The 24,685-nt window shown below is 37.8% G+C and overlaps 2 protein-coding genes across 6 annotated transcripts in view; both read left to right on the top strand.

The window, feature by feature from the left end:
- Nucleotides 1-20,733, top strand: part of LOC110456477 — a 28,885-nt gene extending 8,152 nt beyond the window's left edge. The window contains exons 2-3 of one of the 4 annotated variants that reach the window (XR_002463588.1): nt 12,808-19,541; nt 19,593-20,733. Coding sequence is in view for 3 of the 4 variants with exons in the window: in XM_021507255.1 (XP_021362930.1) it covers nt 13,429-14,448 (1,020 nt within the window). In the remaining variant the exon portion in view is untranslated. Of the gene's footprint in view, nt 1-12,356; nt 12,461-12,537; nt 12,558-12,807 lie in introns of those variants that run through there. The other 3 variants (XM_021507256.1, XM_021507257.1, XM_021507255.1) reach the window with 3 other exon arrangements.
- A 714-nt stretch (nt 20,734-21,447) lies between these two features.
- LOC110456491 (3-oxo-5-alpha-steroid 4-dehydrogenase 1-like) lies at nt 21,448-24,314 on the top strand. Of its 2 annotated transcripts, XM_021507276.1 has the most exons (5): nt 21,448-21,875; nt 22,060-22,226; nt 22,643-22,744; nt 22,997-23,147; nt 24,225-24,314. In XM_021507276.1, the coding sequence occupies exons 1-5, from the start codon at nt 21,550-21,552 to the stop codon at nt 24,289-24,291; spliced, it is 813 nt and encodes a 270-aa protein (XP_021362951.1). In that variant the 5' UTR covers nt 21,448-21,549; the 3' UTR covers nt 24,292-24,314. The 2 variants fall into 2 exon arrangements, with proteins under 2 accessions (XP_021362951.1, XP_021362952.1); XM_021507277.1 differs by lacking the exon at nt 22,643-22,744.
- The last annotated feature ends 371 nt before the right edge of the window (nt 24,315-24,685 follow it).

Raw genomic sequence — 24,685 nt, 5'->3', positions numbered from 1 at the left:
TAATCATATACTATCAGTTCAACATCTGTGGCCATCATCATGTCTTGAACGTCACGATGTTTATTTCATTTAATTACCGTCACAATGATCTATTATCGTTCATATTATGACGCCACAGTAGATGAGTACTGTGTAAGATATGTGTGTATTCACAGCATGGTCTATTCGGAGCACCTCGGCTATTGTCACTTATAGATACATCTGTACTTTGTAAAATTGTTATGTAGTGTTTGTTTCGAAAAGTCGGAGTAGTTATATCTCATACTAAGTATGGATTAAATACTCAATGAGTATATTGAACGGACTTATTTTAAATTGCTGATAAATATTTAGACGACACGAATTTACGAAGTGTACATTGCTCATTTACACCGTGTGTTGTATTTGTGTTGTGTTTTTGACATACATTAATATTTTCCCACAGAATTTTGCACAGGAGAGTGTTTAGTTACCATCTGTATAACAATAGACGGTATGTTACGCAGGTTTAGCTCAGCACGTAATTTACAATAGACAAGGGTTATAACGCTGCTGTTAACACAATAACATAAACAAGTTACATGTACATACCATAGACACAGGTTAAAATACTAACCCTTCACAGAAATAGCAAACGAGAATAATACAATCATATACGAATAGAAATAGGTTATAACCGTATCAACTTCAGTTAAAAGTACACGGAGTTGTGTACACACTATTACAGCAAATGCAAACTTGTCAAACTATTGTTTCTTATAAACAGAATATTTCTTTTCAAACAATTATTTATTTAAAAGCAACTATCGTGTTGCAAAACCTACTAATTTTAGAATAAATAAATATATCTGCAATAGAGGTCGCTCTGCACTAGCTTATAATTAACGCCACCTGGTGGAGATGCTGATGAACACAGATGTGTAAAACAATCAGGATAGTAGCCACCATTACAGGAGACAGGGCCGTAGTCTGGAACAGATGGCCAACATCTGATAAAAAGATGGTTTAGATAAAAAGAACATATTCATTTAGTGTTTTGAAAGCTTTTTCTTTGAGTAGACAAGTTACAGTATTGGTATATTTTGACGTGTTGAAGGTATTTTGATGGATGTATTGTGAACAGTAATTAAGTAGTCATGTAGGTACGTTCTTTACGTACAGGAACAATTACGTGTGTATTGCTTTTATAAAGAACAACGGTATTAACATATCATCAAGCGACACAGATGTAGTTTAGTGCTGCCGTACAAACAGGAGTTTGAAGTGCAATCTGTAATATTTTGAACTGAATCGGTCGCTACGATCATCTACATATTGTTTGTCCACTCAATCTACAATGGTAGACACAACTCATCAAATTAAAAGTTTTCTGTGTTTATTACTATTCATCTTGTGTGTCAACGGTATCTACATTAAAAAGTAACAGCAGTTCAACTATCTCAGTCACTTGAACGGTTAATTTAATGCTAACAACTGTACTATTTACACTTGACTGTCAAGCGCCACATTGAGAAACATAAAAATGGCGTCATAACAAAATTCTGTGTTATGTGTAATAATTAACGCTATCTTGATGTATTTACAGACGACAACATGTATACGGCCATTGATTACGGTGAATACTGATGACAGTAATGTGGATGTGCACGGTCATAGGTGTTATCTATGATACAGGCCGCGCGTGTTTTTGTACATTTGTTGGTAATGGCGTAATCTGTAGATTCTCAGACGGTCATTTAAAGTCACGAAACTAAACAATCACACTTCAAAGTGAAAGTAAACACACCAGAACATGTTAACATAATATGTCTCTTTCATGGATAAAACAAAAAAAGCTATTTCCGCAGGATAACGGAGTTAGAGGTTTCAGTGAAAACCTAGTGCTACAAGTTTGGTTCGCTCCGTGTTCGTTGACTCACCAGCTACTCCGTTCAAGCATCGCTTCTTGCCGTTTTTGCACACTTTTGAAGTTATAAGAGGTCTTAAATATCCGTACACGTTTTGTCCTGTGTATCGACAACAGCTAATCTTGAGAACTTCTGGGTAATTTGATATTTCGATAACATTAAGTAAGTAATGAACAGCGCTATTTTCTATAGTGCGTCAACATGTCTGAAGTAGACCAGTCTTTCGGCGTTCGTTTCTATGTCGATATGACTACAGGCCAGAATCAATCACCAGGGGGATTCTCGCCTTGCTTGGTGTGGCGGTATATATCAACTTGAAAGGCCCGATTGTATTAACAATGAAATATATCGAGTATCGATGGACCATGATGAAGATTGAACGAAAGAACGAGCAAGGACGCAGGCAAATAGCACCGACCACCGCGGTAAATGAAAGATGAAAGTGAATGAATATGATTACGCAAGCGTTTAAACGAAACTGGTTGTTTCATGTCTCGTGACGTGACGTGTGCGCTTTAGAGAAAGATAAGTGACTTTCCATGATACGTATCGCGACAGGCCGTTCCATCTGATACGGCACAGCACAGTTGTATAAGCAGACTCTAAGTTCTCAAGAGATGCTTTTGACATTTCGGAGTGGTACACGTACAGCGAGGGGAGAAGTGGGCGGTATCAGATAAGTCCGACACGTGACTTCTAACCGGAACTGTCAGTCTCGAAATGTCATGCGCACTGTTACACATAGTCTTGTAATGATTGATGAATGATAAATAAAACACAGTAGTGTTAATTGTTACGATAAAGCTGTGCTTAACCTTTTGTTACAAACGGTAAATAATGCTTAGCGTAAGTAAATGTTAACATTGAAACAACAATGATTATCAAATCGTACCAGTATTTAATGAACTAGCATTGTTTAGGTGAGGTTCCTAAGGTAACGGTACAATTGCGAATGAAAAACTATTGTAACTTATTACTATAAATTTTGATTTGAATCACACTTCGTGTATCTTTACTGCAGGGTTACAAGGAATAACTGACCCTATTGAACTTTCGTATCATGTCCAGTCTTTGATTTGACAATGGTTAGCGGATCAGAATTGAGTAAAGTATCATAGTTATGCCTGACAGACTAGTCCATTCACACTATGTGTTATCAGTACTAACCCATTGGGCTGGAGTAGGAGCTAGAGGGGTCCGATACGGAAACCAACCTGTGCATTCTTGGAAGTCACCATCAGCTGGCGGGGGCCTAGATGTGTATGTAAGAGATATCATATGAGATGTGTCTGCCCATTTTTCTACTTTATGGGTTTCACGACTAACCTGACAGTCAGTGCCACCTTACCGCCTTGGTCGACATCTCTGTCCCGTCTTGGATGGTTGTATTCTAGACAATTTTGACACAAAATGGATGCGACGCCATTATGCCAAGACTCGTTAAAAGTTAGAGCGGTGTTGGACACTGTCGTTCTCAATTATTGCCAAGATTTGATGTTACGGTGTCAGTTTTTAAGAGAAGGTCATGCATGATGTGTCGAAGGTTAGATCCAACCAATGCCACCAAAGCCGTGGCCTAATCCCAACGTCTTTCCTGGACACCATTTTCTCAGTCCCGATAAGAACTTCGCCCAGGGCGGTACTTACTTATAGTAGCCATTACAGAACCAGATAAGTATTTGGCGAATTTGGGTGACCTTTCACTTCTAAATCTACTTCCTGTTATTGTTAGATATGTTATCCGTGATTGCTACGTAACATTGTAGCGAAGGGTTCTAAATAGTGTGTTGGGTGGGAGAGTAAAGCAATGAGGATGTACATGTATGCAAGGGAAAAAACCGTTACGGCAGGTTGACTGCACGTAAAAAAGGGGGAAATAAAAACAGGAAATAACTGTATAAAAGTATAAAAATGTTTCAGGGGCCAATGGGTCGTTGTAAAGTGACATGTGTTATTCGTTCTTTGGTTTGTTTCGATGGTTGCCGTTTGGTAGTGGTCTTGTACATACGTTTAGTTTGGCATGGAACCATTGGGTAGAACCTTTTACTTCATGAATCATCGATATGTTTTTTTCACGTTATGTAGTATTTCAAACCACTGCATACTCCCCCTACACAGCTGTGTGGTTACTAGTGAATTCATGTTACCCACGTATTACTATGTGAAAGGTGCAGCCTGCCATCAAGTGGTGCACTTGAATCAAATGCATTTACTGCCTGTTTTAGTCGTGGACGAAAAGTCCTTCCTTTGTAGCGTGAACATGCACGTGCGCACGCGATTTCTACACTTCTGATTTAACCGTCCGGATGTGTCGGTCTGGTGTTCACATCTTTCAGTTACATCCTTGCATGAAATGCAGGAGTTTATACAATATAGTGAGGAGACTTAAACCAGTTTGTTGATTTGAACGATTACATTTCTCATGATCAACTGTTTGGATCGCAGTACATCATAGCACATCACATTTTACTGTCATCTGTACGTCCGTTACTTTGTCTACAAATGTCGCCTAGAGACAGATGTTTTTGAACCAAGTACAAATATCATTTTCTAAGGAAGATAATAGGCTTACGTTTTCGAAATCCAAGATTAGCCGTTCGGAACACGTTAACACTTTTTGGAAAGTTTCCACATGTTTCACACGCTCAAACTATATTATTTGATAGTAGATTTGACTGTACGTATATATCTACATTTAAATATCATCAATAACATACCAAACACGAATTTACCATTTCTCATTGGTCATTTTATTAAACAGAACGTCAGAACAGAATTCGAGCAACCGGAAATCGAACAGGAAGTTAATAAAATTGTTCTTGTGAAATTTTAACGTGTAATCAGATTTCGCGATGATCAATGAGCGAGACAATGTTGGTTCCTAAATATGAAGCAATCAGACTGTTTAGCGTATAAATATCAAGATTACATAGGCTTTGCCGCCTTCCTAATCCTTTTCTGGACGAATAAAATACGTTCAAATAAAAAACCAGATACAGCGATTATCAAAATACAGGTGTCTTTACCGATACTGAAAATGTGTATCGTCCCTCTTACGAAATTACTTTTCAACAAAATATTTTCAACGATTCTGCGTCGGACAAATTTGTCATGGCAACGATAAAAACCGTGTTCGATGGCCATCGAGATGCATGTTGAAAATCATTTATGCATACAGTTGAGTATGTAGAGCCTGATTGATATTGTTACATCATCCTGCTGTCTGTGGCACAGTGATGGCATTGTCGTGATGTCAGCCGACGGAATGGTCTCCCAGCCTTTCCACGCATATCATACATATCTAAACGTAACCCGATGGTAGTGCATCTTGAAGATGACACGGCTGCGCGAGTCTGGACAATGCCGTGTCGCCATTGGCACAAAGGAGTGTACGATCAGGATGGAAGGCTCCTTGAACGATCTGTAGCCCCGTCTACATGCGACCATATATTAGGGCTTTAAAGCAACTTCTGGGGTAAAAAGAGCTTCTTTGATGAAATGGGAAGAGCACTTCAAGATGGAAAAAAATATGAGTCTCAGTGATTCCAATGCTTTGTACCTGTATGTGGTGTCTGACGTAGGGATATTAGTGATGCCACTTTGTATCAGACGTGTGACGCGTATAAATGAAAGCCACGCGGATCCCATAAGGAAGAATACGAGCAAGCAAGCTTGTACAGGGTTTCATACAAACCCCAGGTTAGGACAGGGAAATAGAGCTGTTTCTCCGTGATTTTGCTGTTAAGTGTCACTCTGAGACTGCTAGAATGTACTTCACTAGGAACCTCTCGTACACTCCGACATACACGTGCTATTAGCATGCTAATCTGGCTAATTGACAGACGCCCATTAAAACCGTAATAGCACTTTAAAGGATTATATTGTAATCAGCTCTGCTCAAATATGAGTTCTTTGTTTTCACTTTTTTTAAAATCAGTTACCAAATTAAAACAGTGAAATCGTGTCGACACTGTGATGTGGTGTTGTGTTACGACATTCTCGTGGCGCCATTTAGTAGATAATGACACACAATTGCACTATCAATTCATCTTGTAAGCTTCTTTCAAATTCATAGGCTCATCAGGGCTAATCCAGTTAAAAAAAATGCTTCAAAGTCAGGGTCGTCTGGGCAAATCTAGTTAGAAAGTGAATTACCAAAGTACGATAGCGATGCTATAGCTTACGTGTAGTTGAAGTTTGTCGGTGCCAAATCAGGAAGATGATTTATTTTAGTGACGATATGGTTGGATTTTTTTCAGATGAGGTTATGACTCTGAGCTACGTACAGTATTTTTCTACAATTTGTTAGTATTTTAGATATATTTTTATATTATAAATTAAGTTACCTGTCTCGGCTTTATTTTTGATAGGAGAGCTTCAAACGTGTGTCACATCTTTACCTGCTACATGTATAAGTACGGTTTTTGTTTAAACATATTTTATAGCTTCTAAATTCGAGCAAGAGGTTGGGCACATGTTATGACAACTTATATAAGCCCTCTCCTCAACAATTGTACTACAACAATGTGATAGCAACAAAAGACATATATGTACATTTTTATACCACAAAACGGATTTGGAATTCAGAAAAAGAAAAGAAGAAACAGTTTGAAAGTGCAGGGAAATCACAAGAATATCATATATCATTCCTTATCATATACATGTACACCAATATAGAAATGTATAGTAATGTATAATATTTCTGCCTGGCACATACTAGTTACACACTCCGGCTACTTCCTCTGTTCAAATTGTCCATGTAAATGCTCATTCCTGATAACCTTGCTATGTTGTACCTTCAAGCCCATTCTAGATATCGTTGTACGTGGGGTCGAGTTTATCATTGACTGTAAACGGTGTCTAACACTCCCAACAAACCTATACATGGTCCAATATTTACAATAGCAAATTCCTTAACTCAGAGACTCCAGTATCCAGTTATTCAACATGTGTTTGTAAAATTCAAATATAACATTTTTATTATACTATTTGGACCTGAATAATTTTTGTTATCTCGAATTGAATATATCATAATTTTTGTTTTGTAATCTGAACAAGTGTTTCCAACAGTGGAACCGCCCAAACGATAACATGTGACAATCTGGCATTCCCACACTATTCATAGAAGCCGTGATTAAACTTCCACTGTGGTCTTAAATGACTTTCTTCAAAATAGCATGCATGCTTTGTGTACATTTTACATGGAGAAAAAAACCAATGTAATGCAAACTGTTAACGATGGAATATGATATATTCAAAAGGAAAAAACGTTTAAGAGGGATCAGTTGTTAAAACCGTCCAAATGAAATTTGATTTCCTGTTTTTATTAATCAAGAACGGTCTTTATCACCGATGCTATTTTTGTGTAGGTCGGTAAACTGTATTTATATAACGTGGGAACTATTGTGGAATTCGTCACACTTCTGTTTGTAAGATGTGCGTTTTAACCAATGTTACCGATCTCTTGTTGACGTTTAATATTCACGCTTATTAAGCTGGTATTTCATAGTTCCCATGTATTCTTTTTAGTGTTAGTTATAGAGACCTTTTTTTAAAATCGGGAGACAGGCATCCTTGTGATTAGAATGTTTGGATGACTTCATGAATATTCATGTGCGGCTAAAACAAATTCCGACGTCTCATTGTATTTAGAGGCATCGTTATGCTCTGTTGTGGCAATATTAAGGTTTGGAGTTTCTTTCGTTTTCAGAAAGATCAATAACTGTTGATCACAATAATGTAAATGTTTCATAACGCAGCGGGGAATTAAATGGATTATCTTTGTACATCGAAAATACCGAATGTTGTTGGTATTTTCGGAAAATATGGTTGTTCATGCTATTTTGATTGCAGCACGTGTTAATTGTACACTAATTTACAAATGTTCTATACGTAATGTCTTTGTGGCATTTTAATTAGCGTACTTGACGTTTCGATTTGTCACCCCCTCCCTCTGTCCCCCTCCCACCTCTATCCGGTTCCTTGTCTCCTGTTTCCCTCCCCGGAGCAGTCGTGACTCAGGGAGGGTCAAGGTCAGCTTACTCGTGTCATTTAAACCGTGTTTATAGTCTTAACATCACGATTCGCACGCACACGGCTCAATATTACCAGTAAAAAGGTCCTTAATGATGTTCTCTATATAACATGTCAATGTTATATAAAACAGTGTGCAGAATCTCAAATATCGCAAATGAGAAGTATTGCATTTTTCGACATTTCTCTTTGCTTAAATCCTGCACATGCGCAGTATAAATCTTGTTCGCTGGAACGATGACCACATTTTGACGGATACTAATGAAATTAAAGAAACGAGAATTTTAGAGCATCCAAATATATACATGTAGTGCTCCATTGTTTTAACCAGAAAAAAAGAACATTCTAAAGAAAAAAACGTTCGTATGCTCAATCCAACCAATTTCTGTGCGGATCACTGTCTGTTGTAGTAAGATGTGGTGTTTATTGAGGGTCGTGTTTTGAAAGCTACCGTTTATTACCTAGGACACGTTCTCCTGTCACAGCTTCAGCTAGGACACGTTATCCTGTCACAGGTTCAGCTAGGAAACGTTCTCCTGTCACAGCTTCAGCTAGGACGCGTTCTCCTGTCACAGCTTCCATTAGGACACGTTCTCCTATCAGAGCTTCAGCCAGGACACGTTCTCCTGTCACAGCTTCAGCTAAGACATGTTCTCCTGTCACAGCTTCAGCTAGGACACGTTCTTCTGGCATAGCGTCAGCTAGGACACGTTCTCCTGTCAGAGCTTCAGCTAGGACACGTTCTCCTGTCATAGCTTCAGCTAGGACACGTTCTCCTGTCATAGCTTCAGCTAGGACACGTTCTCCTGTCACATCTTCAGCTAGGACCCGTTCTCCTGTCCCAGCTTCAGCTAGGACACGTTCTCCTGTCACATCTTCAGCTAGGACCCGTTCTCCTGTCCCAGCTTCAGCTAGGACACGTTCTCCTGTCAGAGCCTCAGCTAGGACACGTTCTCCTGTCACAGCTTCAGCTGTCAACTGTCAAGTGACACATTCAATGTCCCCATAAACATCAATGACGCTGCTAACTAGGCTGAATCATTGAGGTTAACGACGGCTTCTTGTGCCGAGAAGCAATTTATTGGTAATTTAATGGTACAGTGTAGCTGGCATTTTGTTTGTATTATACAACTGAAAGTGACAAACACGTATGTACATGCAAGAAGGTATTTCCTGTTTATCCAGAAATAATTATTTCAGGAAGTAATAAATCTTACATGATAATGCTTTACTCAAGTACAAATACACAACACAAACTTCCAGTTAAACGTAAAATACTCTTGACGATCGAAATTGCTAGCAGAACTATTTGTTCTTAATTTGATTTCACATCCGGTTGTTTATATAACCTCGACTTCACATATAATATACAGCGTGCACATGTACTGATCAATCTACAAACATTACACCCGATGACTCAGCGATACCAAAAACATACATCTCTAAATTGATTACATTTTTATACGGATTTTTTTATGTTTTCTTTTTTCTAATTACGGATTGAATTTAAACGCAGTTTTAGCAAATATTTTAAATCTTGAACTGTTTTGATAACGTAGTAGTTTGAATTAGACAGTTTTCACTAAAGACGATTATACCATCTAGTGTCTGTCAGATGCGCAGATGTGCGTGGATCCAGTCCCTGTCGTCACAAGTACCAACTGCAGTCGGATCCCGAAATATGTTCGTTAAGATGGTCTTCCTGTTGCGGGGCCGTTCGTGGACATACTTCGTTTTTCCGTATCCAATTTCCTGTTTATATCTTATTCAACTAATAACAAGCAAAACAACCTGACTGCACAAAATGAATATTTGTAGGCTCCTTGTAACCAAAAAAAACAAAAAAACATCCGTATATAGAGCCCGTGCGGGTGACATAAATTGGCAAGGTGATGACACCCACAGTTTGGTTCCCACAAGGAGGGGTGCCAACATGTACAGTTACAACGGATAATGCGAACACGCACTTGACCCTGAGTTTAAAATAAGTACCCTTCTGAAGAGCTTCTTCACTAACGTACGGTGTTTGTTAGTTCACGTTTTCTATAATAACGATAATTGCTCACTTGTAACTGGCATGATATCAAGATTTCATATATATACATGTATAACACCGAGTCGGGGCGAATGGTTTGAAGCTGCTGAAGGCGACTAATGAGTAGAGAAGTGCAATATATACCACGTCCCAGAATGGTACAATGGCTTCATATTTCATGGTGTAGGGTGAAGCGATGTCGACATGTAGGGGCTGCAGGACTGTCGGAAACCAGATGACGTGTTTGATTAGATTTGTGATTTTGGTTAGGTGGTCAATATTTGTTGATGTTGTAGAAACTCCCTAAGGAACTATACAACAGAAGTATGTTTGGCAACAACATGAACAAGGAAGCCTACTATAGAAGTAATGGATATATATGATGATATCACAGTATGTCAAGTTCCTTTCTATACTTCAATTGTTTTGAACACTTAGGGCAAGGTTACAAATGCACTGTTATAAAACAATGTTTATTCTGTAACCGATCTACAATAATTGTTTCAAGTGATGGATAATAAACAGTGACATAGAAATATGACAGCAGCTTTGTTTGGACACATCATTTTATTTTTTCAGGTTCCTGTGTGATAACGCAGTCTTCATTTGTTATACATTGTCACACTCAACGGTCGTCTGCGGCCTGGCGTATTATATATGTAGGCTGGTGATGTAGGTGATAGATGATGCGGCGGGGAAGGGGTTAAAGAGGGGCACACATTCAAAGCTTTATCAGAAAATTGGGGCTGAGCTCCGACAGATACCTGCAGTACAGAACGATTTGTCAGCCTCGTCTGGTGGTGTAATGGCCGTATCACGTAACACCACCATGACAACGAGGACACATTTCACGATAAGGTCGTACCGCCGTATTTGTCGGAACTGAAATGAACACAATGAGACTTCAGTGGTATTGTTTACACGCGCTGCAAACATTCGTGATCACTACAATAAAACATGTGAAATAGTGTTTCTTCGTTAAAATTATGTTTCTTTTGCGTGGGTGAAAGTGGTATGCAACCGCTTTGAAGTATTTTGGCAAAGCATTCTATAAAACACCTAACTTCCTGGAGGTCAAAGGTAAATGTCAATTTTCAATTATTTATTCACAGACAATAAACTGTACATGTATACTGTATACTTCTTGATCGCCACATCTGTGTATCTTGGCTAATGATTAGATACAGTTTGTCAAGGTTAAAGGTCAATGTCATACGGCAAGGTCATTTTCTGACTACGTCCTATCGCTATAAGGCAATGATTTAGTGAATATCAATACATATACGTTTCCAAAATAACAGATTATGAAAAGAAGGAAACAAGCAACCCGCTAATTTAAATCCAATTCCTTAAATGGTTTACATACAACGTAATACAACATAAGTTCATGGTTTCAGACTAGATTACAAAAATTACAAAAAGAACACAACCCCACTCGTCGTGGGTATCCTCGTCATAGTCATTGTTACCAGTCGATCACATAGTGTCGCCACCGTGTAATTCCCTAGTGTCCATCAACACTTTGTGTACTCCATTTACTTACTAGTAAGTTAACTCTGTACTTCATCACCCCTGCAGGTGGGGGTCGGGAAAAGAATACACCTGTTGTTACCCACGGCATGTATTGTAGGAGGCGACTAATGTGGGAACCCCCTGCAGAATTTGGGACTTGCATTGGTATCCTCTATTTGGGGGCACAAAAGCGACCAACATAAATCTGCTGCACCCAGTGTCATGTTTGGGAACTTTATCTTTCTTTCCATTTCTAACTCCCTTTTATTTCCTAACGCTTTGCTTGACAACACCTCACCTTTGGCCTTAATATTGAGCGTTCGCTCAGGTTAGGCAGGCAATGGGTTCTGTCCCCAGGCCGGGACATACCAAACAAAGTCCTTAAAAATGGTAGTTGTTATTCACTGCTTAACGTTCATCATTCGGGGGGATGGCAACAACTGGCTATTCCGTTGTCGGTATAATGTGACCGGACGGAATGCTGTCATGGGCGCCTGCGGCATGATATTTCAGTGAGATAGCACTATAAAGTCGGCATCATATCCGCACTATCACAAAGAGGCAAGCACACCAACATTCACTGTCTCCTACACACACACATGCAAGCACGCATACACTTCACACAATGAGGCACGCCCTTAAATGACCTTAGCTATTAATAGGACGTTAAGCAAAATTACATGTAAACCAAACCAACTAAACTAAACCTGTACTTCATTATCGCCTTCAAATACCATAGAAATCACGTGATTTTAAGGAAGATATTCGATCCCGTTTAGAAACAAATATATTCCTATTTCCTCCTTCCGGGAAACAACTTCATATGTAATCATATGTATATAATCTGTGAACATTGTCACTTACTGATACACTTTTCACCCACAATTCTACGAGTGATGAAGAGAGAGAGAGGGTCATTCACGTTAAACGTTTAGGACGTGAGTGATAAGTCTGAGATCTAATCATCCTCTTTGTAAGGAGAGTTCCACAAAGGGTAATAACTATGTAAGGCTATCAAGCTGTGAGAGACCGTGATTTTCCGAGTAATGTGTCAGATAACGAGCGATTCTTCTTCTGGAACCAATTATACCGTATGCACGTTTACCACGGGGAAATATTATGTTTTAGATTGATGAGATATCGGAATTATCTTATATTGTAAGTTATAGCAATATATATATCTACAGTCTTAGTAGAAATAATTGGGTTTGGTTTTATCGTTACTGAGGAGAACATGAACTTTGGCCGAGTTTTGTGGACGGTTTTGAACAATTCCTCATTACCTCTACGGGAACTGAGCATATTATTTTATATTAAATCCTGTTTTCTTGTCCATTACAGATCGTTAACATCACCAGCCACGATCAACAAGTGCCAGATTGGTTTTCACGTTTTGTTCTCATCTTAACCACGTGACCTGGAATCATACCAAGATGTGGCGTAATAAGCGGGAAAACATTCCTGTGACCGCGATAGTCAGCTCCTCGCGCCATACTCGTTTGTAAAGGGAGTATATTTTCGTATTTTGTGGAACCCTGTTTGAGTAACACATGTGTGTGTATTGTGTCAAAGCTCAGAATCTAAAGTGCAGGAGCATTTAATTTATCTTAAGTCGACCAGGATACTGCAACATTTATTAGGAGTGGTTGTTTTTCGTGACGTCACACTTCCTTTACAATAGGAAATCAAATTAGTGCATAAACCACGTGGAGGATTTTTATATATCTGAAGGATAACCACAGTTTTATCCCCACACATCATTAAATTGTGAAATATGAAATTACCATGTGTATTGAGAATTGTAAAGTGTATTCTTTGGAATAAACACACTAATTAACATGTCTGAGAAGGATGCATTTCAAATTTAAAGATGGTCTATTTGTAATCTGAAGGCAGATCTACAAAAGGTTGTGTGCGTACAACTATTTTACAGTAAACTTTTCTATTTTGAGGTTTTTATCGATGGCACATACTGCAACAATGCCGACTAAAAATGACGTCATGTGCGATTCGTTTGAGCGGGAAAATCCCTACTGTACGACAGAGGACATTATAAGGTTACGGAACAGTGGTCAGGTCAAGGAAGGAATTAAACATTTAAAGGAAAAATATGATTCTGTGGCTAAATTCGGGCCTCAAACAACATCGAATGGAACCGCAACAGAAGACCAGTTGGTTAAAAGGCGGGAAAACCCTACCATTGAAGTATCCGAACCGGCCCAATCGTCCTCATCACAGGGCTCGAGCTACCGACCGGTGAGTTTTACAGAAGGCGTCACGGAACAGGATATTCTACAAGTGGATACGTTCTTCAAAAGTCATAAAACTGATGTGATTGTTTGCAATTGTCTTGCCAATTTATATTTCGGAAAAGTCATGGGTGGAAAAGATCATTGGAAATTCGCCATGACCGGAATTCCAGTGCTTGTACTTGATACTGGTGAGCACCACCGGAAGCGGAGATTACAGATTGTGCTGTCCGAAAAAGGCAGCGGATTTATTTTGTGGAAAAATAAGATAGACCATTTGTCGAATTATTCCGCGTCTCATATTAACTTCCACACTCTCCATCTTATGACCGACCATACACGGCTGGCGGGACTCAGTTTCGATGACGGAAGCGCGGCAACGGAATTCTTTAACGCGCTCTCAAAGCTGACGTCTGATCCGAATGACGAACTTTTCAATATCAGCAAGTCAAAGAAAAAGAAGAAGTCGCAAAAAAGTAAGCAAAAGTTTAAAGCTCCAAAGAAAACTGAGATTTCACAGCCGTGCTGCTTCGTACATGTGACAAAGCTTGAGAAACCATTGAACGAACTTTCGTTGGTTTCCGGCCCGATGGGTTTCGAACATTCTTCGAAATCCCCCGAAGATGATCGAGATGATAATGAAATGTCTAGTCGAGTTGGTAGCAAACTAACGCTGACGAGTGAGAGTACAAGTTCCGGTATATCGGAGGACATCCGGTCAAATGACCAATGACACTCCGTGTAACATTGTTAATTGAATGTTTGAAATAGACGTCTGTTATTGGAGTTAACATGTTTCTGGTGCTAATTTTAGTCGCGTCACTGCGATGATTGCTGCGTATAGTCCAAAACGAAGAACGTTTCAGTGACTTATGCTAATGATTGGCGGTTATAAACTTAGATATTTTCCCATTTTCCCTATAAATAACAGCCCAGTTTTGAACAAGCCTTGTACATGCCACTCTTTGATAGACTGTTATGGCCAAAAGTCATACCATGTGTACAATACTTATATGATCACATAAACAATGCAATATTACTGCAAATCTCTTATCTTTGGTGAGCAATTAAATTTCGGGGGAAAAGGAAGAGCACACATTAGTTTGTATAAATGTAATTAAAAGATATCAAGTAATATAATCATAACAACGTACTTAAATTGAAACCAAACATCACTGCGTAGATAGTTTATCAAGTTAATACGATATGTTCATGTAACAATGAAAATAAATGACTCGTGGAAAGTAAAAGATTTGCAGTAAGTTACCTGATATAATACTGATATTAATACATATTCAGCTTTCGCATTTCAGCGTTATTTTCTGTAATCATTAATGCATGTGTAGCGAAGTTGGTCTGGGTCGATCGCCGGTGACAAGTGGATTAGTTGGTTTGTAGAACGTCTGGGCGTTGCTTTTTCCCTTCCCCTTTCCAATTTTGCGTCTCCCTAAATATACCCATGGATTGGTACAGAGTCACGTGCTTCTTCGGAGTCAAATACGTTGCTGAGAGAGGAAGAAATTTAGCGGAACCGACTGGGTCGATCAAATGCCTATACAGTTTCCGTCTAAAGTTTGGAGGTTCCGCATATGAATCCCAGTCTGGCCTTTTTTCCCTTTGCTTTGATTTATGAATGGAAGTGGAAGGAAAACATGTAGTTATTGAGGGAGGCACTAAAAATTTGTATTAATCTGATTAAAACCAGATATTTTATTCCACTCCGATACTCTACTTTCCAGTCAAAGGGGCGTTGTGAGTCGGGAGTGGAATAAACTACATGGTTTCAGTCAGATTGTGTCGCTATTGAGTTAACTACTATATGTATAATAACTCACTGACGACATACTGTCTCAGGCGGTTACAATAAGAAAAACATTAAACGTAGTTTCAGGAAGTTGTAGTAAAAAACAAATTAACTATGTCCTCACAAACATTTCCTTAACAAGTAGGAATCGGATAAGAACTGACCTCGTACTTTTACTGGGAACATTGAAACTCTGCTTTGGCTTGTAAAATTCCTCTGCAATAAATATTGAATTTAACAGACATGTCTAATTGAATCTGTGCCAAAATAGAATTTTCTTCAGAAAAAAATGGGGCTACTTGGAAAACCAAGAGCTGTTTGTCTGTGATGGTGCACAGGGTATAGGGGCGTGCTTGTACTCGCGTTCCCTCAGGTAGTCGTAACGGGGAACCATCAAAAATCAACATACCTGCATATACATCATACATACCTATATATACCTGCATAGTCACTTACTCGTCTGTATCAAAGGATGTTTAATGTGAAAGGGTCTTTCAGAAAGTAACATCGTTTGTTGTAGAAAACTTAAAAGGTAACTTTAATTAAGATATTTGGTATACAAGATATCAGATTTGATAAAAAAAAAAAGATCTAGTGGCTATTCGATCGGAAATGATTTACTTATATCAAAGACGTGCACTTGTTCCGTATGTGTATAATTCTTTGGTACGTGTTTTACCTATTACACGGAGAAGTGGATTGGAGATGCGCGAGTATGTATACAAAGCTGTTTGATAGCTGTTTGAACCCGAAGTATGTAGTCTAAACAAAGTTACGGCTAAACCTTAAAATAGTGGGTATGGAAGTCTGGGAAGTGTAACTGCCGGGACATGCTCAAAACCCGATCATGTACGGAATGGAACAGAATTTCCGGAAACATTGATTTTGGCTCACAGACGCTTTTTGTTTAGAAAGCTGCAAATGAAATGCATTAAGGACGGTTTACGCAGACAGTAAGCATAGCCTACGTCCTCTTTAGACCTGATATACTCGCCACTATACAGGAACTGAAACCTAGGACTTACAAACAAATAATTAGATGTTGATCTCCTTAAAAAAGAAGTTATACAGAGCAACAAAGTCATAGAGCCCAGACACGTTAATGAAACTATAATGAGTACAAATCGAATAGTTATACGTTCTTATGACAAGTGTACTATAATGCTTTAGCTCAAATTTTCCTGGTATTTCAATAAAAGTACAATACAATTGTATCGCTGACTTCGTGTCCTAACAAAAAAGATATTGCTTTTGACTCACAATAAGGAAACTTCAGAGTTACTGTAACGCCACAAGGAACAATGTCCATTGTTCGTTATTTTTTCACACCAAATTTTGATTCGTCGGTTCAGTGTGAAAATAGCAAATTGTACCACCGAAATACCAAACTTTTATTTTCAGTTTGAAACCGAATATAAATGTAGTAATCGCTACGTCCTACCTTAGTTCGGTAAAGCACGTGCTGTGTATTGTTCTGAGATGGTATGTTTATAATGTTAAGTAATCAGTGGCATTCAATCCTACAACAGGATGCAGGAAGAACTGACTTCATTGATCATAACTGTTTTGTGACGAGCCACACACGAACAGTCGGTAGCAGGCATTCCTATTTTACACAGCAAGACACTCTTGTTGTCGTTGTAAAAACATACCGAATCCAACCCTAACCCTGGTAGTTTTGACATGCTCTTTAGTTTTATTTAATTATTTAATGCCGTTTGCATGTCTTCAGACGTCATATGGCATTGAAAAGAATACCTCTAGAGGTTATAAAACATTGGGTTGGTAAACTGATTATTTAAAGAGCACACACAGTTATGACCGGTAAAGAATTATTACATCTGGAGAAAAGTAGAAAAAAGGGAACATGGCGTGGAACATCTCAATGGTAAACAAATCTAGGATGTTATTCCGAGATTTGAACCAAGATTGGACGAGACAGGAACACTGGCAGAGAATATTGATGTTTGCCTATCTCAGATGTCTAATCGTAAAAGCTTCTCAATCTGGGGCTGCATTGTGCAACTACATTGGCAGTTTTCTGTTTCACGATTCCCCTGAGAAAAAATCAACGGGTAAGAAATCCGTTTCTCAACCGTTCGGATGTGCCTAAGCTCTAAATTAATGTGCAGACCGCGCCAACATTCCTGAAACTAATTAAATGTCGGTTTTGTGATTCATTCCATGTTTTTAATTGAACAATTTGAGTGCCTTGGAGAAATCGTCAACCGCTTCAGTTTCTGTCATTCTCAAATGACCTTGAAAATTGTAATTGATTTGATGGATACTTTCAAAATGATCATTTGAACTCGTCAATGACGTCAGTCGTACGTCTCTATAAGGTGATTTATACTTTTACATAAAAATGCAAGGTCGTTTGCAAAATATATTTTTTTGAATAATAAACGCATGTTTTAACTACAATTGCCCTTTCCAGGCCATCCGCTAAACGGCAGAGGTATTAGCTAATTAACACATTCATCCGCGATAAAGTACCATAACGGAAGCTTAAAATTACCAGTTGATTAGTTTTACGAACATTCAGTTTCAATCCAATTAGAAAAGTCCCTATTTTATTCTAAATATTTAAAACAAATTTGGTTACAGTGCTGTTGACACAGCAGTGATTTTTTTTATCCGCAAACTTATCATCTCGAAAAAAATCCCTACTCATTTGATAATGACATAGACACTTGTGATAGAAAAAAGCTCCACAGCTCGTTTAAACATTGATTATCACTTTTTTTCGTCAAAGTAATTTTCACATTTCAAAAAGAGATGAAAAAAACGAAAACAACCGATTTGAATTATATAAACATGCTACATGTATCTACAATAAAGACGATCTGTGAGTCACACAGAACATTGGTTAACAGCGAACTATTTATAAAATAACGAAAGGAACCAACTACAACAACGTCCCAGAATAATAAACCCTTGTACTTCCGGTTTCAAGATTGTCTCAATAAGGTTACTGTTAAATAACTCCAGTGTTTTGTGATTGAGAAATATATGCACAATAAGCTGATATCATACCGTAAACGGTTAACGACCATAACGTTCGAACTGTAGCATTAACTCTGCCGACTCTACTTTCAGTTGAAAAGCACGAGAGAGAATATTTGTTTACAAATGGCATTTACATCTGTGCTCCTTGAATTATTGATTTAAAGTTGTTCTGGGTCATACAAATGAGCTAACCTCCCATAGAACTTAAACATGGTACGAGAACAGAGTGCGTGTACGCTGTTAGGGCAAGTAAAACATTCATGTGAAGATGGTCGTAGTACATCCCCCATCAATAATTCATGAACAGTTTTCTTATTTCTTAGTGACATCATCCCCGTCTCACACAGTTTCCCACAGTAATTGTTTAATAACCGCACAGTAAACAGGGATGATTGTAAACAGGAAATGTTCCAGTCTCTCCCTAAAACCAGGGTAGTCTCCTATACATCTGTGTTTACTGTCACTCACAGACTCGCAGATGTAGTGATCTAAAGAAATCCATCACGTATGTCTAGTAAGTTATCCTTGGTATTATCTAGTGACATTTATCTTCATGAAATGATTGAATTTGCATTCCAACACTCCGATATATTACCGTAATTAACACACAAAACTTTATTTATAAACTCGAAATACTTTCCAGATGAGTCAATTACACGTGATTCCCAGAAGCCGTGAGCAGTGGTCATATTTCATTTTTCTAACCGATTCCCTATCTTGCCACTTTCAGTTGGATAACGAGGCTCACCTGTTTTAAGTTTATATTTTTATGTTAAAACGGGGAGGGAGCATACCAAACGTATCGACTGAAACACCTGTTCTACACCGTATGAATGATTTAATGGGGGTTTCTGTATAAGGTGTTTGTAGTTTACACCGTATGAATGATTTAATGGGGGTTTCTGTATAAGGTGTTTGTAGTTTACACCGTATGAATGATTTAATGGGGGTTTCTGTATAAGGTGTTTGTAGTTTACACCGTATGAATGATTTAATGGGGGTTTCTGTATAAGGTGTTTGTAGTTTACACCGTATGAATGATTTAATGGGGGTTTCTGTATAAGGTGGTTGTAGTTTAATTGGAACAAAGAAACAGATCAATATTTGAATCAAAAACTGAACAGTTATCTCTTCATCGAGTGCGCAGAATAAAATCTTTTTGTGACACGAAGCAGTTCGTCAGTAGGGAACAAAAATCAATTCATTTTATAGACGGAACGTTTTCCTAAGCTATAGTGATATCTCATTGGACACAATGATATTAACATCACTGTTCAGATTCCAATTAAATAAGATGAACACAAATGGATATGTTTTCGTTTACTGCTACAACACCGAGGCACGTAGGACTAAAATAGAAACATCACGGGCGTTACTAATATATATAAGTGCAAGCAGATCAATAACAAGAAAAACATTCTTGAATTTGTGCTCATTTCTTTTTCATAAAAACCCAGAATGTCGAATTTCAATCAATTTTATCAGCAGTGTTTTTCCCCCAATCATCGCCCGACGAGGTTTCGGAATACTCTGTTTGTAAGATACATTATTGTATACAAACTTTTCCAATAAAATGTTTCCAAAATTGTGATAAGGAAAGATATATTTGTACTGAGAATTGAAATCCCCCTTTTTCCTGACAGAAATGAGCCTATTTTACTGTTCCTACATGTATACTACCACGGACCTAGTTTCCGTGTAATACTGATGTCTAAGGAACGGTTATCGAGGGGCTGATGACTAAACGGTTCATTAGGTCACGGCACGGCACGGCTCCACAAGTCCAGATCGATATTTACAATGCAGACAGAACGCCACCAGTTTTATACATCTCATTATACGCTACTGCAGTGGTCAGTGATCATGAGGGTTGCTGATGTTGAGGTGTACAGCGCCATGACGATTGGATGAGAGAGTATTTTATAAGTGAAAAGTGTGTCGTGCTAATGGGTGCCTTGTAAAAGTATAATTATTTCCAGTCATATTTGTTCAAAGTTTAAACGATGATTTAAATCTTGATTTACGAGTTTACTGGAAGCGTATCATATTTGTCTCCCTTTCAAGAACTGTTAACAGGTGTGTCAGAGTTATCTTTCTTGTGTAAAGCCCCGCTGCATTGCCAATAGTTAAGTTTTAAATCATTTTAGCTTGTATATGTTGCTATGCAATTATCATCTGCGAATTAAAATTGTTTATCTATTAAAATGTGTTTTTGTTGCTTTTTATGATTAATACGACTGTATCTTTCAGTAAATATATATCATCAGTATTAGCTTAAGTCGAAACCAATTGATATAAATAAGTACTGACCATGTTTGACGTATCTCGCATTGCTTGGTACAAATCAAATTACCATTAACATTTCAACTAATTTGATTGTATGCTTATATCTTTAGATATGATATTTTCTCCGATAATATCGGCTATGTTTAATGTACAGACGGATTGACAACATGTTAAGTGGGTAAAGAATATCAAGATAACTCGCCATATCGTAATATATGTCAAAGATGGTTCCTCTTTGTTGTGATATTTCATTCTTTTAAGAGTACCATTGTCACAAATATTTCATCGTTGAGCGGATAAATACCACATGAAACATACGAATAGCTGTAGATTGACAGACAAAAGCTACATTTGTATTCGTACACACGGACCTATATCATACATGATAACGGACGTTTAGAAATGAACTTATCTGGTAAAAGTTATGCAATTTCTGGTATAACACTAGAAATCAAACATTACTTAAACCATCAATAGTGAAACACTTCCAAAATAAATGGGAGCGCTTGTAACATTCAACCACCAGATCTAGAGTTATCGATAACCTATTGCACCGGGACAATCGTTGTATAACTAAATGATGTTCGTTGACCTCCGTTATCATTAGTGTTATAATATCGTCGGCGACACGGTATACGTATAACCCTACATGTGTGCTCATACAGGTATATGTACAGTGTGTACGATATGAGGAGCGTGTTGTAGCCTAATTGTTTAACTAGAGACAAACGTGTAATGGAAGCTACGAAATGGCAAGGTTTTAATTTAGAGAATTACATGAGATTGGACATACATCTACTTGATACTATCACTTATTCCATTTTCGGATTCGCCGGATTCGTCGCGATTTCCCAATTTTTCATAACTTCCGGTGCGTCGTACGGACGGTATGTCCGGGCAGGATACGGATGTTACATCGACTCGAGGTTGGCTTGGTTTGTCTGGGAACTTCCGTCTATTGTGATTCCTATAGTACTGTTAGTGTTTACATCCTCACCTCGAATAGTACAAACGCCGAACCGAATCTTGTTTGGGTGTTTTGTTCTACATTATATTCACAGGTAATAAACACATCGTTTATGATATCAAGGTGCGGAAGCATAATAAACAAGATTATAGTAAATTGATATTCACATTTTAAACACATAAATATCACAAACACGTGTTCATCTGTTTTCTCAAACAGTTATTTTTATTTTTGTTTATTGTTGTGTTTTGATTCATATTTTACACTACTGATTACAGATCCCTTATTTACCCGTTACTGATAAGGGGAGGTAAGCCTGCCTCTCTGGTGACGTTTGTGTTTGCTGTGTTATTTTGTGTATTCAATGGGTACCTTCAGGCAGCGTACTTCCTACACCACGCCGACTTCGGGGAGGACTGGAACAGGAATCCTCTATTTTATTTTGGTATAGTAACGACTTTAAACTACCAACATTATTTATCATATACATGAATTTGCTTATAATACCACCCATGTCGAATATTCTCGCATCTGGGTCTTCAGATTTGTTTTGGTAATCTGCGGGAAACATGGACGGGAACAGCGTACTGGAATCACTAGTAAACACAATTATGGTATTAATCGATACAAAAGTAGAGAAAATAAAAAGAACAGAAAATAAAATTGAATCAAGGCTCGCACAAGTTGACAGTGATGATACAAGAGTGTTCGTCGAACATCAGTAACGAATGTAAAAAGCACCATAAATGTATGTTTTCATGTCTGACCCAGACTGACCCGAGTAACCTAGCTTTATAAAGCCGATACATATTTTTTGTTTAAAATGACCTCTGAAATTTGGTTCTTTGTATTATGATCCAGGTTTATGTATGTTTTTCCTGGGACTGTTTATAAATGTTGAGTCTGACCACATATTGAGGACTCTGAGAAAACCAGGCGAAACAGGATACAACATACCCCGAGGTACGCTACCTCTGCATTACGTGTACAGTAATACAGCAAAACGGCATTTTTTTCCATTTCAATCTTAAACTAGCAATGTTCAAGTTATTTACATCTGTAAAACATCGTCAGGGAGTATACTTTCCCCTTTATGTCAGACTATTGATACAAATGATCTTATCTATCTACGGATAGAACGAGAGTTGCCTTCATGTGAAAACTTTTAAACTGAATTTACCTTCACTTGGTGTTGTTGATTTCACACACTCACAGGTGGGCTGTTTACGTACGTATCTGGAGCTAACTTTTTCGGTGAGATTCTGGAGTGGTTTGGGTTTGCTGTTGCTAACGGAACTTTGCCAACACTAGCTTTCTTCTTGTCTACAACCGCCTCCATAGCACCAAGAGCTTTCAGTCATCACAGGTAAGCTACATATACGTCACTCATACAAACAATAGAAAAATAACACTTTTTGTCCATAAAAAGTAAATTAATTAGCAAAAAAATAAAACCTATTTTGAGATTTCAGTTGGTCGAGAGTCAAATCTTTTGTAATCAGATTTTAAATATATTTCCAACTGTCAGTATGCATCTCTCAACTCGATTAGTACATGTTTGAAATAATAAAATAATAATAATTGTATAATGTGTAATAAGTGCGAAGCTAGTACCTCTACTTACACATAATGAATACGATTTGAATTTCCCGTCTCTCCTCCCCCAAAACAATAATATTGAATATATTTCTTTCTACTTCCTGTTGGGATGGGGGTGGGTGGGAGTATTTGATCGATTTGATGTACATGTGTTAGATCTACAAGGCAAACTTACGAGCCAGATACTTGAAGTCCTTTTATTATCATCGTTCTTATGCATTCAAACTCGTTCAGTTACTAAGTGTTAACAATGTAAAAGAGTTAACTAATCTTGGTAAATGTATAAGACTTGTATTTAAGCAACGCTTTCAGTCGTTATAGTGCTGCACATGTATATCGTGTGGGTTTGTGTGAGTGAGGGTGTGTGTGTGTGAGTGAGGATGTGTGTGTGTGTGTGTGTGTGTGTGTGTGTGTGTGTGGTGTGAGGGTGTGAGGGTGTGTGCGTGTATGCTTCCGTATACGTAGTGTGTGCATGTATCAAATTGCGTTTGTTACTCTCAGTTACATAATAAATTAATTGAATTGAATTTATATTCGAGTAACCACGTGGCGGGTAGTTTACTCAGTTATGTAACGTAAATAATCTCATTTCACTCCAAGGTTCTGATGTTATATTGCCATGTTAAATCATCAATCTAAAACACGAGAATTATAACAGCAGTAATACGTATTGTCTAGTCCAGCTGGTTATTATGTGGATAGGATCTTAAGAAATAAAGTGTTGCGAGTACGAAACGAGAATTTTTTTAACCAATTATGAATTTGATCAAGAAGGATATGTTTGATAACAATGCTATGATAACATGATATGATTCAACTTAACTATATGTCTCCCTTGTTTTAGATGGTACAAGGAGAAATTTGACGATTATCCTACAGAACGGAAAGCTCTGATTCCATTAGTTATATAATCAATAAAACATATGTCATCATTTCTAGTCCTTAATTGTTGCATTCTTATTAAGTTTATTAAATTAAATAACCAAGAGAGAAGAACAGTTCATAACTTTGAGACGTAATAATCCGATCTTGGCTTTAGTCATATACCGATCAACATTGGAGTTGCTTCCCTTGGATTACCGTTTCAAGCGATTACTTACAAGTACAAATTCATTTTGAACTCATTGGATATCTTAGATGTACATTGTAAACTTAGACTGTTTACAGGTTATTAACATCACCCTAGCACCTACAGCGTTTTCTATACATTGTAATGAATTGATCAAACATGGTGATGATGTCATCAGCTGTCGTGATATATCAGAAAACATTTTAGATTGGTATACAATATTTTGTCACGAGGAA

Source organism: Mizuhopecten yessoensis, unplaced genomic scaffold, assembly GCF_002113885.1.
Source record: "Mizuhopecten yessoensis strain PY_sf001 unplaced genomic scaffold, ASM211388v2 scaffold8745, whole genome shotgun sequence".
Classification (NCBI taxonomy): Eukaryota; Metazoa; Mollusca; class Bivalvia; order Pectinida; family Pectinidae; genus Mizuhopecten; species Mizuhopecten yessoensis.
This window is presented reverse-complemented; position numbering and strand designations above follow the sequence as displayed.

What these genes read in the sequence shown, in the direction of transcription:
- LOC110456491 (XM_021507276.1), top strand. Translation starts at nt 21,550, where the DNA reads ATGGAAGCTACGAAATGGCAAGGTTTTAATTTAGAGAATTACATGAGA. An exon ending in GTTCTACATTATATTCACAG is followed by an intron (nt 21,876 to 22,059) that starts GTAATAAACACA and finishes TACTGATTACAG; the next exon opens with ATCCCTTATTTACCCGTTAC. An exon ending in AGAGCTTTCAGTCATCACAG is followed by an intron (nt 23,148 to 24,224) that starts GTAAGCTACATA and finishes CCCTTGTTTTAG; the next exon opens with ATGGTACAAGGAGAAATTTG.